General features: G+C 39.2%; 1 protein-coding gene across 7 annotated transcripts in view; it reads right to left on the bottom strand.

Annotated features, from left to right (window-relative positions):
• The window catches only part of LOC128690333 (sesquipedalian-1), an 88,962-nt gene extending 76,659 nt beyond the window's left edge, over positions 1-12,303 (bottom strand). For 2 of the 7 annotated variants that reach the window (XM_053779019.2, XM_053779021.2), the window contains exon 1: positions 12,193-12,303. Coding sequence is in view for 2 of the 7 variants with exons in the window: in XM_070090466.1 (XP_069946567.1) it covers positions 12,189-12,251 (63 nt within the window). In the remaining 5 variants the exon portion in view is untranslated. Of the gene's footprint in view, positions 1-12,188 lie in introns of all 7 variants that reach the window. The other 5 variants (XM_053779020.2, XM_070090467.1, XM_070090466.1 and 2 more) reach the window with 3 other exon arrangements.
• Between the last annotated feature and the right edge of the window lie 1,451 nt (positions 12,304-13,754).

Raw genomic sequence — 13,754 nt, 5'->3', positions numbered from 1 at the left:
CGTCTCAAACAAATTGCGTTGGGTGAGTTTTTTAGCGTTAGCCGAGGCAAAATTTTTGCATTAAAATGTATCGTTAGCTGGATTTAACATTAGCTGATGCCATCATTAGCTGAGGGTCCACTGTATACAGGGTCTAAAGCCAGTAACAAACAACAAAATACCTTTCATCTGTGGACTGCTTGCAGAGGCAAATGCAATGCTCGCAGCTTTCACAGAGATCCACATAAAGGATCACTTGGACAACGAAATATGGATCCCAGGTTACAACCTATACAGATGCGACAGAGTGAACAGGCAAAAGGAAGGGGGAAGGGGGGGGGGGGTTGGCCTGTATATCACAGAGTCACTTATTTGCACAGAACTGCTTAATGCCTCAAATGAAGTAGTGGAAGTTTTAGCAGTAAAGATTGAGAACTAAAACCTAGTCAATGTGGTAGTCTACAAGCCTCTGGATGCAACGTCCCAGCAATTCCTTGAACAGCTGCTAAAAATTGACCACTGTCTGGAAAATCTTCCAGCTCCTGCCCCCAACATCTTGTTCCTGGGGGATTTCAACTTGAGGCACCTAAAATGGAGGAATATAGCAAATAATGTTGTTGCAGTGATAACACCAGGAGGCAGCTCTGACGAGAACTCTCTCACACACACACACACACATCGGGGCCAGGAGCTCGGACTCGACCCCCGCAACCTCAACTAGGTGAGTACACACACACACACACACACACACACACACACACACACACACACACACACACACACACACACACACAAGCTTTTAAATCTCTGCACAAAATTCAACTTAAACCAGCAAATAATAGAGCCTACTAGACTGGAGAAAACACTAGACCTCATCTTCACTAACAATGATGATCTGATACGAAATGTCACTATATCGAAAACAACATACTCAGGTTCAGACACGTATGCGTGGAGCCCCAGACCGATAAAATGAGATCAGTCACAAGGGAGCCTTCACCAAATTCAACTTCAATAACAAGAACATAAAGTGGGACCAAGTAAACCAAGTCCTAAACGATATAAGCTGGAAAGATAGACTAAGCAACAAAGACCCAAACTTATGCCTAGAACAGATTAACTCGGTGGCACTCGATGTATGCTCAAGGCTTATTCCTTTAAAAAAAAGGAGGAGTAGATGTAAAATAGAAAGAGACAAGCGCTCCCTTTACAGGCGACGGAAAAGAATAACAGAGCAGCTAAAAGAGGCCAATACATATATCTGAAATGCGTAGGGAGACACTGGTCAGAGAAATAGCAAACATCAAACTTAAGCTAAAGGAATCTTATAAGAGTCAGGAATCGCGGGAAGAACTAAAAGCCATAAATGAAATCGAAAGAAACCCAAAGTATTTCTTCTCCTATGCCAAATCAAAGTCGAGAACAACATCCAGTATTGGGCCCCTACTTAAACAAGATGGGTCCTACACAGATGACAGCAAGGAAATGAGTTAGCTACTCAAGTCCCAATATGACTCAGTTTTTAGCAAGCTGCTAACCAGACTGAGAGTCGAAGATCAAAATGAATTTTTTATGAGAAAGCCATAGAATTTGGTAAACACAAGCCTATCTGATGTTATCCTGATGCCAAATGACTTCGAACAGGCAATAAATGACATGCCCATGCACTCTGCCCCAGGGCCAGACTCATGGAACTCCGTGTTCATCAAGAACTGCAAGAAGCCCCTATCATGAGCTTTTACCATCCTATGTAGAGGGAACATGGACATAGGGGTCGTCCCATAGTTACTAAAAACAACAGACATAGCCCCATTCCACAAAGGGGGCAGTAAAGCAATAGTAAAGAACTACAGACCGATAGCACTAACATCCCATATCATAAAAATCTTTGAAAGGGTCCTAAGAAGCAAGATTGCCACCTATCTAGATACCCATCAATTACACAACCCAGGGCAACATGGGTTTAGAGCAGGTCGCTCCTGTCTGTCCCAACTACTGGATCACTACGACAAGGTCCTAGATGCACTAGAAGACAAAAAGAATGCAGATGTAATATATGCAGACTTTGCAAAAGCCTTCGACAAGTGTGACCATGGCGTAATAGCGCACAAAATGCGTGCTAAAGGAATAACAGGAAAAGTTGGAAGATGGATCTATAATTTCCTCACAAACAGAGCACAAAGAGTAGTAGTCAACAGAGTAAAGTCTGAGGAGGCTACGGTGAAAAGTTCTGTTCCACAAGGCACAGTACTCGCTCCCATCTTTTTTCTCATCCTCATATCTGACATAGACAAGGATGTAAGCCACAGCACCGTGTCTTTCTTTGTAGATGACACCCGAATCTGCATGACAGTGTCTTCCATTGAAAACACTGCAAGGCTCCAGGCGGACATCAACCAAATCTTTCAATGGGCTGCAGAAAACAATATGAAGTTCAACGATGAGAAATTTCAATTACTCCGATATGGTAAACAAGAGGAAATTAAAACTTCATCAGAGTACAAAACAAATTCTGGCCACAAAATAGAGCGAAAAACCAACGTCAAAGACCTGGGAGTGATCATGTCGGAGGATCTCACCTTCAAGGACCATAACATTGTATCAATCACATCTGCTAAAAAAATGACAGGATGGATAATGAGAACCTTCAGAACTAGGGATGCCAAGCCCATGATGACACTCTTCAGGTCACTTGTTCTATCTAGCCTGGAACATTGCTGCACACTAACAGCACCTTTCAAGGCAGGTGAAATTGCTGACCTAGAAAATGTACAGAGAGCCTTCACGGCACGCATAACGGAGATAAAACACCTCAATTACTGGGAGCTCTTGAAGTTCCTGAATCTGTACTCCCTGGAACGCAAGCGGGAAAGATACATGATTATATACACCTGGAAAATCCTAGAGGGACTAGTACCGAACTTGCACATGAAAATCACTCACAACGAAAGCAAAAGACTCGGCAGACGATGAAAAGCAGGGGTGTCGCTAGCACGTTATGAGATAATACAATAAGTGTCAAGGGCCCGAGACTGTTCAACTGCCTCTCAGCACACATAAGGGGGATTACCAATAGACCCCTGGCTGTCTTCAAGCAGGCACTGGACAGGCATCTAAAGTTGGTACCTGACCAGCCAGGCTGTAGCTCGTACGTTGGATTGCGTGCAGCCAGCAGTAACAGCCTGGTTGATCAGGCTCTGATCCACCATGAGGCCTGGTCACAGACTGGGTCACAGGGACGTTGACTCCCGGAACTCTCTCCATGTAAACTCTAGGAAAGCATTGGTTTGGTAATAGAGTTGTGGATGAATGGAACAAACTGCCGAGTACCGTCATAGAAGCTAAGACCTTGTGTAGTTTTAAAAATAGGTTGGATAAATACATGAGTGGGTGTGGGTGGGTGTGAGTTGGACCTGACTAGCTTGGGCTATCAGGTCTGGTGCCGTGCTCCTTCCTTAACCCTTTGAGGGTCGACAGGCCCTCTCCGAAACTCGTTCTCAGGGTCGGCCAAATTTAAAAAAAAAAAAATTATTTTCTCTTATGAAAAGTTAGAGAATCTTTTCCCGATCATAAAGACACAAAAGTTTGAAATTTGATAGAAAACTTACGGAATTATGCTCTCGCAAAGTTAGCGGTCTCGGCGATATTTACGCATCGGCGATTTTGCCCACTTTGAGCCCCATTTTCGGCCAATTTCACTGTACTAGTCGACAAAAAACATGAATATTTCGCTAGAACTCCATTTTTTCTATCGAATGGGTGCAAGAAACCACCCATTTATGAAATTCAACTATCCAGCACAGTGGTCAGAATTTAGCAATTTTGCCAATTTCACACAAATTTCAAAAGATGCCAATTTCCAAATAGGGTCCAGAATAAACAATAAAGACATTCCTGGCACTAAAATGACATTTCCTCTAGTCATTAGTCACGTCTCAAGGCCCCTCTTATATTCTTTTGCTTTCCACTTTGAATTTTTATTCTCACAAAAAATATAAGATTTACTGTTATGCAGACTACTGCATTAGTGTAAAAAATGGTATAAATATTATTGGTGCACTTGTGAAAGAATATTAGACTCACCAGTTGACGTGTATTGCACGCTTGGCACGATTTGTTTACTTTTGAAGTTTGGTAAAAATCGAACATTTCTGCTACTTTGAGCTCAATTTCAAGGCACCTTTCATTGTAAAACCAGTCAAAATCATCTCAATTTCTGTAATATGTCTTCCATTCTATAAAATGAGACCAAGAAAACTAGAATACAACAATAAATACCATACGAAAATACACTGCAAAGTCGCTGATTTATTCCAAAAAAATGGTCAAAGTTTTTTTTTTCTCATTATGCACTGTGTGCTGCAGGATTTTTTTTAGACTGTGCACACTGACCACATAGACCCATTCTTTCATATGAAGGCCTACCAGCTTTCTCCCACTAGATTTGAGGCCGCTAGAATTTATGAGTACTAGTACGTCAAAAACCCCTACGCGTAAGACGTACTAGTACGACGAAAACCCTCAAAGGGTTAAGTGGAAGCGACCTGACTAGGTGGTCATTGTTCTAGGCATGGACCTGCTTCGCATAGGTCAGTGGGCCTGTTGCAGTGTTCCTTCTTTCTTATGTTCTTTATATATGTAAGTGCACGATCTCTGATAACATAATGATCTAATTTGAGGTGCAGAATGCTGTGGTCTACTGTACTGAAAACTTTTCTAAGGTCAACAAAAAGGCCTAGTGGATATTCATTCTTTTCTAGAGCTGTATGAAGAGAGTAGCAGTTTGATGATTGCATCATTTGTGCTTTTATTTTGTCTGAAACCAAACTGGTAGGTATACATATAGTATAGTGTGTATTTCTAGGAAAAAAATACAATCTCTTGTAGTAGGTTGGTAGACAGTAACCACCCAGGGAGGTACAACCGTCCTGCCAAGTGAGTGTGAAACAGAAGCCTGTAACTGTTTTACATGATGGTAGGATTGCTGGTGTCCCTCTTTTCTGTCTCAAAAACATGCTGGATAACAGGTATATCTTGCTACTTCTACTTACACTTAGGTCACACTACACAATGAGACAGAGACAGAACACAAACAGAACGACAGCAGCTGAGGGAAAGGACACAAAAGTGAAAGGAGCTAGGAAGGGAGACAAGGACGAAACCAGCAGAGGTTAATCAGAGCAGGGCAGAGCAACAAGAGCAAGCACACACAGAACCATCTCCAGAACCCCACAACCTATCACACCATCCCAACACAAACTACAATTCATACTCACAGCTCCCACCCAACACTCAGCTATAGAATCCCACAGTACACTACCATGTCCCCCAACCTCACAGGCCCCCCAAACCACAGTGTTGGAGAGGAAACTGAAGGTATGGTACACAAACACTGATGGAATAACAAATAAGTGGGAGGAGTGGCACGAAAGAGTCAGAGAGGCATCAATGGACATCATAGTTCTCACAGAAACCAAGCTTACAGGTATGATAACAGATGCCATCATTCCAACGGGATACCAGATCCTGAGGAAAGACAGAGGGAACACGGGGGGGGTGGAGGACTGGCACTGCTGATCAAAAACCGATGGAATTTTAATGAGCTGGAGAGAGGAGACAGTGGAGAAGCAAGTGATTACACAGCGGGAACGCTTCAGTCTGGAGGTCCCAAGGCGGTAATTGCAGTGATGTATAACCCACCACAAAACAGCAGGAGGCCAAGGCAAGAGTGTGATGAGAGCAAGAGAGATGGGTGACACACTGGCTGCAGTGGTCAGAAGGGCTCATGCGTGCAGGGCAAAGCTACTGATCATGGGTGACTTTAACCACAAGGAAATCGATTGAGAGAACTTGGAGCCACATGGGGGCCAAGATACATGGAGGGCTAAGATAATGGAGGTGGTACTGGAAAACTTCATGTACCAACACGTAAGTGACACACTACAAGAGAGAGAGGAGAGGATGAACCAGCAAGACTGGACCTAGTATTCACCTTGAGTAGTGCAGACATTGAGGACATCACATATGAAAGACCCCTTGGGGCCAGCGATCATGTGGTTTTAAGCTTCGAATACACAGTAGAGCTACAAGTGGAGGGGGAAGCAGGAAGGCCAGGATGAATGAAGCCAAACTACAAGAAAGGGGACTACATGGGAATGAGGAACTTCCTGAACGGGGTTCAGTGGGACAGAGAACTGGCAGGGAAGCCAGTAAATGAGATGATGGAATATGTAACAACAATAGGCAAGGAAGGTGAGGTGAGGTTTGTACCCAAGGGTAACAGGAATAATGAAAATTCAATTCAATTCAAGTTTATTCTCTATAAGGGTTACAATGTGGGGTTTACAGGTTTTGGGTATTGTGTGGTTTACTAGGACACCTAGCATGGCTAGGCATTTCGAGCAGACTTAGATTAAATCTTAACATTAAATCCTTACAGATTATGGTATTAAGGCTAAGTGACTGCATCATAATTTGTGAGTTTAGCAATGTGAATGCTTTTGTTTTGGCACAATACAAGGTGTCTATATTGGAGTATCATAGGCAAACTTATGACTAGTTAGGATTTATTATTTTAAGATTAGTATTTCTGGGTTTATAGTCAGTGGGCGAGTGAGTGTAATTGTGAAATTGTGGTTATCATGTAGTTAGTTGTCAGGGTGGATCAGGGAGATAAGATGTTTTCTAACTGTAGTTTTGAAAGTGATGAATGTGTCTGCAGTTCTAGAGTTTTCAGGTAGGGTGTTCCAGATTTTAGGTCCTTTGAAATACATTGAATTTTTGTAAAGGTTTAGTCGAACACAGGGAATGTCATAGAGGTGTTTGTGTCTGGTGTTATGCCTGTGGATCCTGTCACAACTATCAAGAAAGCATTTTAGGTCAAGGTTAATATTGGAATTTATGGTCCTGTAGATATAGATTGCACAGTAGTAAGTGTGGATGTTCTGAACAGGGAGTAAGTTTAGATCAATGAAGAGTAGGGGAGGGGTTTTGCCAGGGATGGGATTTAGTGATTATTCTTACTGCGGCTTTTTGTTGGGTTATTATTGGCTTAAGGTATGTTGCTGCAGTTGAACCCCAAGCACAGATAGCATAGGTGAGGTATGGATATATAAGTGAATGGTATAGTGTGAGAAGGGCAGTTTGCGGTACGTAGTATCGTATCTTGGAGAGGATCCCCACCGTTTTGGATACTTTTTTTGTTATGTGTTGGATATGGGTGCTGAAATTTAGGTTGTTGTCGAGGTATAGGCCAAGGAATTTGCCCTCATTATGTCTGGCAATTAGAGTGTTGTCGAACTTAATGTTAAGTTACGCAACACCTGCTCTGCTACCAAACATAATATACAGTGGACCCCCGGTTTACGATATTATTTCATTCCAGAAGTATGTTCAGGTGCCAGTACTGAACGAATTTGTTCCCATAAGGAATATTGTGAATTAGATTAGTCCATTTCAGACCCCCAAACATACACGTACAAACGCACTTACATAAATACGCTTACATAATTGGTCGCATTGGGAGGTGATCGTAAAGCGGGGGTCCACTGTAGTAGGTTTTGCCAGTGTTAAGTGTAAGCTTATTGGCTGTCATCCAAGTCGATATTTTGAGGAGCTCCTCGTTAACAATGGTGTTGAGGGTGGCAAGATTAGGGTGGGAGATGACATAAGTTGTGTCATCAGCAAAGAGAATGGGTTTCAGGTGTTGGGATATGTTTGGAAGATCATTGATGTAAATGAGGAAGAGCAGGGGTCCAAGGACACTTCCCTGCGGAACTCCAGTATCAAGTGGCCGTATTATGAGCCTGTGTCTTTAATGGTGACATACTGATACCTATTAGAAAGGTAGGATTTAAAATATGCAAGCGCATGGCCTCTTATACCATAGTGGTCAAGTTTGTGGAGTAGGATGCCGTGGTCTACCGTGTCAAATGCTTTTCTTAGGTCAATAAAAATTCCTAGTGGATATTCCTTATTTTCCAATGCTGTGTAAAGCAGGTCTAGCATTTTTATAATTGCATCATTAGTGCTTTTATTTTTCCTGAATCCAAATTGACAGGGGTTGAGTATGTTTTGTGACGTTATAAATGAATATAGTCTCCTGTGCACGAGTTTCTCGAAGATTTTGGATAGCAATGGTAAGTTTGATATTGGCCTATAGTTGTTTATGTCTGTAGGGTCACCACCTTTATGTATTGGTGTAACCCTTGCTGTCTTGAGTAGTGTCGGGAAAGTGTTAGTTTCTAGTGACTTGTTAAAAAGTAATGTAATAGCATGCGAAAGGACATGGGCCGCTTGCTTGTACAATAATGGTGGGACGTGAGACAGATTCCCCGAGTTATTTTTAAGTGACTTTATGATTGCGGTGACTTCCGTGGGCTCAGTTGGTACAAGATAGAAGGAATTTGGGAAATTCCCATCTAGGTAGTCCCCGGCACGGGCATTGGTACATGGGATTTTACTGGCGAGATTAGATCCTATGTTTGAGAAGAAATCGTTTATATTGTTAGCTGTATCAGTGGGATGCAGTGGTGTTTCATGAGGCTTAGTTAGAACAATATTCTTGTTTTTTTTTAGTTTGTGAGTCCCCAGAATCTGGGAAAGTGTTTTCCAGGTCTTTTTTATATCTCCTCTTGTGTCAGTGAATCTGCTGGAGTAGTACAGTTGTTTGGCTTTCTTTATTAATTTGGTGAGAACTGTTGAATATTGTTTAAGAATATCTTAGTGTATTAAGCCCTGTCTATATTGCTTTTCATATTGGTGTTTCTTATCAATGGATTTCAGAATGCTGCTGGTTAGCCATGGGCAACCAAGCCGTTTATTCGTGATCTGTTTCGTTTTTATAGGACAATGTTTGTTGTATAGTGTAAATATTTTGTTAAGAAAAATGTCTGCCCAATCGTCAATACCATTGGCATTGGAGAATTCTGTAGGCCAGTCAACAGTCTCTAGGTCTGCTGTGAAATTCCTTATTGAGGCCTCGTCATGGAGTCTAAATGAAACTTTGTTGTATTCGAGTGGTGGCTTACTAATGTTTGTTAAGAGGAAGGTTGGGTAGTGGTCAGTAGTGCTGTCTGTGATTATCCCTGATTTAAGGGGGCTAGTATATTGGTCCATATGTGGTCTATTATGGTTGCACTTGTCTCAGTCAGCCTGGTTGGTTTAGTTATTGTTGGTATGAGAAGTGTGTTGTTCATATTGTTGATGAAATCAGTTACAGTCTGATCATCTGGTAGGCCAAGGTTGATATTGAAGTCTCCAGCTAAGAGAAGGTGGTGCTTGTTCATCTGTCTGTTTGTTATTAGTGACTTTAGATTCTCACTGAAGTTTGGGATGTTTGTGTGGGGTATCCGGTATATGGCACCGATTGTTATAAGCGTCTTGAGTTTTTTTTACAGTAAAATTAGCAAAAATGTATTCCCCATATTCATCATTAAAGCAATTAGTGCTAATACAAGATAGCTGGTTAGAGTAATAGATTGCAGTACCACCCCCAACTTGGTATGGTCTGCAGTTGTGGATTGCTGTGTATCCTGGTAGTGGGTAGATATCAATTGTGTCCTGCTTAAGCCAGGTCTCAGTAAGAATAATGCAGAAGGGTGTCTTTAGTGACTCAAGGAGTGCCAGGAGGTCATCATAGTGTTTGCTTAAGGACCTGATGTTGTAGTTAAGAACTGATAGACTTTGAGCTGGCTTGTGATGCTGTGTAATAAAGGCAGTTACTTTCCAATAAGTTTTGATTGTGTGTTAGATAATGGAGGTGAGAGCTGACTTGCGACGAGGCATGGTGAACAAGGGTGACTGAGCCGGCGTTCCCACAATGCTATGCAGGCGCCTAGATTTTTTGTTTACGGCGCACACCCACGGCACAGACCCATTCTCTCATATGTAGGCCTATGAGCGCTTTCGCGCTAAATTTGACGGCGCTAGAATTTTGGCGTAGATCTACGGTTTGGACACTCACCGACCAGCCGTAGATCTACGGGACGGACTCTGAAAGGGTTAACCAGACAAACACTATACGTTATCACCTACCAGTAACTAAAAAAAAATCCTAAATAATTTACGATTGCTCAATTAATTAAGCATTACTTCAAACTTAAAAGTGTTTCAATTTCATTATTATAAATTGTGCTAAACTGTAATACTGTAATTTTTTATATACTTCATCTCAAATATAAATTCAGTTGCTGTAAAGCACTTGCTACCTTTGTTGTAATAAGAAAAACGATGTATAATAAAAATTTACTACTCTCTATATCTCTCTATATATTTGCATTTAAATCAAAGTTGTAATCATACAGTGCAAAGAAATCAAACTTTTATTTTTTTTTATCTTTACCTGTAATAAGATAAAAATCCCCAGGTTTTATTTATTTATTTATTTATTTATTTTATGTCTTTGCAAACAGTACATTTAGATTTTGTATTTACAATAGTGGGTTGCAATGCAAAGAGAGCCTCTATTATGCCTAGGCATTATGGGCCAACTTAACATTATTGACTTACAGTCTACTTAATACTAAGGAGTATATCATAGTTGTACAGTAGGATAGTAATTACTTCATAGTTGTTCAGTAGAATATTAATTATAAATGAATCAAAATTTGTAAAATACAAAGATATATTTATATTCTAAAATGCTTTTGTGAAAACAATGATTCAATTATATTCCTGTCAACAATGGATAAAAGGTTCAATGTGATTATTTCAGTTATGATGTGGGAGTACATAAGTGAGTAAATGTGTACTGAGTACATATTTAGCATTTAGTCTAGGGTGATTAAGTGGCTTTTGAGAAGTCTTAAATTGATTTTCAGACTGGGTTACTTTAATATCTTCTGGTAATGAATTCCATATTTTGGGGCCCTTTATGTGCATAGAGTTTTTACACAGTGTGATATGGACACGAGGTATATCAAAAAGAGATCTGTGTCTTGTGTTGTGGTCATGTGTCCTGTTTAGGTTGGTGAGGAGAAGTTTGACTGGGGGGTTTATATTTGCGTATATTGTTCTGTGTATGTAGTAGGCACATGAATAAGTATGGATGTTCTTAATCATGAGCAGATTCAGACTTTTGAAAATTGGTGGAGTATGCTGGCGGGAGTGGGAATTTGTTACCATTCTTACTGCTAAAGTAAAAGGACACAAGTGCAACTAATGTGACATTTTATTGTGGCAACGTTTTGCTCTCCAGGAGTTTTATCAAGCTTGATAAAGCTCCTGGAGAGTGAAACATTGCCACAATAAAATGTCACATTAGTTGCACTTGTGTCCTTTTACTTTACATATTGTCGGTAATTCCACCAACTTTATTACATTCTTACTGCTGCCTTTTGCTGGGTTATTAGGGGTTTTAGGTCACTGGATGTTGTTGACCCCCATGCACAAATTCCATATGTAAGATAAGGGTATATGAGTGAATGGTACAGTGCCAGGAGAGCTGATTGTGGAACGTAGTACCTTATCTTTGATAGTATGCCTACAGTCTTGGAGATTTTTTTGGTGATTTGTTGTATATGTGTCTGGAACTTAAGGCTACTGTCAAGGTGGATACCTAGGAATTTTCCCTCTGTGAGTCTTGTGACTGATGATCCGTTTAGCGTTATGTTAATTGGATCATTTGTAGATTTTTTTCCAAACTGAATGAAATAGGTTTTATCAGTGTTCAGGGTAAGTTTATTAGTCATCAGCCAGGCAGATATTTTCTGTAATTCAGCATTGACTGTGTTTGCTAGTATGACTGTGTTTGGGTGGGAAAAGACATATGTAGTGTCATCTGCAAATAATATGGGTTTGAGTAGCTGTGAAACATTCGGTAGATCATTGATGTAGATGAGAAAGAGGAGTGGTCCAAGGACACTTCCTTGTGGGACTCCTACTGTGACTGGTGGTGTGGAAGAGTTAGCATCACTGACATACTTTATTTATTTATTTATTTATTTATTTATTTATTTATAATTTGAGCACACTTACAGAGGTACAAAAAAATACAGATAAGAGCAGCATGCCAAAGCCACTTATACTATGCATAGCATTACGGGCTAAATAAACTATTATTATTATTATTATTAATTACAGAAGGACTCAGAAGACACATATTGAGTTCTGTTACTAAGGTATTACTTTAGGTAGTTGAGGAAGTGGTTTACTGACAAACACTGAGGCATTAACACCTGACATGTTAACACAAACACGAATTAACTTACGTACGGGTAAAGCAACACGGTTAAGATAAAACAATTCACTGAATTCACAGTCAAATTCAACATATAATTCTTCCTATGAGTGTAACATTCTCCGCCATGACACTCTTATCTCCGCCTTATACTATGTATTATCTCATCTATATAACTATCAGTAAATTTCAAATCACATGAAACTTTAATTAGAAAAAAGCAGATTATAAAAAATATTATAAAACAAAGTCAATAATTACATAAATTTTAAAGAGACACAAAATATATTTATAGTATTATCTATTACATTATGTGGATATATTACTTATTGTGCTATTATATTTTTTTTCCCAAATAAACAAGATTTATTGACAACTATAAATAAGTTTATCTAGGCACAGATACACATAAATACAATTATCATACATAGAGTAAATTACCCAAGATAACCCAAAAAAGGTCACATAAAATGACCTATTTCTATTTCCATTTAAACCTAATGGAAATAAGTCACTTTGACTTTTTTGGGTTATCCTAGGTAATTACACATATATGATATGTATTGACCTAGTTGAGGTTGCAGGGGTCGAGTCCTAGCTCCTGGCCCCACCTCTTCACTAGTCGCTACTAGGTGTATGATAATTTATGTATCTGTATTTATGTATACCTGTACCTGAATAAACTTACTAACTCAACGGTGTGAAAATTAGTTACAGTAAAAGGAGATACATTAATAACAGAGTAAACTGAGTTATTTACATTAAAATTGAAGAGATGATCAGCTTAACAATTATAATAACAATAATAATTTTATTTTAACAAGATACATGTTTGTACAAGGAGTGTAATAATATGGTGAACATGCCAAAATCGCCTTTATATGCAGAACATTTCCGGCAAACTTAAGACTAGTATAAATAACAAAAAGGCACAATACCGTGACTGGAACGATACACAAATAACCCGCACATAAAAGACAGAAGCTTACGACGACGTTTCGGTCCGACTTTGTCAATGGTCCAAGTCGGACCGAAACGTCGTCGTAAGCTTCTGTCTTTTATGTAAGACTAGTATAAGATTAATAAGGCAACAACATTTCTGTAATTGTACATATGACCATTAGGTGAGTTACAATAAATAAAAGAAAACTGAATATTCAACTAGCTCACGCTTAGTAAGTTCAGTAGAGAATAATTACACTTTTGATATAGTTTATAAAAATACAGTATTACAATTTACCACAATTTAAAACAATTACATACTTACGTATTTACTTACGTACTTATACTTTACTTACGTATTTACTTACGCATTTACTTTACTTACGTATTTATTTTACTTACGTATTTATTTTACTTACGTATTTACTTACGTGCTTATATTTTACTTACATATTTACTTACGCATTTACTTTACTTACGTATTTATTTTACTTACGTATTTACTTACGTATTTATTTACTTACGTATTTATTTTACTTACGTATTTATTTTACTTACGTATTTACTTACGTATTTATTTTACTTACGTATTTACTTACGTATTTATTTTACTTACGTATTTACTTACGTATTTATTTTACTTACGTATTTACTT

This window comes from Cherax quadricarinatus, chromosome 32 (genome assembly GCF_038502225.1).
Source record: "Cherax quadricarinatus isolate ZL_2023a chromosome 32, ASM3850222v1, whole genome shotgun sequence".
NCBI lineage: Eukaryota > Metazoa > Arthropoda > Malacostraca > Decapoda > Parastacidae > Cherax > Cherax quadricarinatus.
This window is presented reverse-complemented; position numbering and strand designations above follow the sequence as displayed.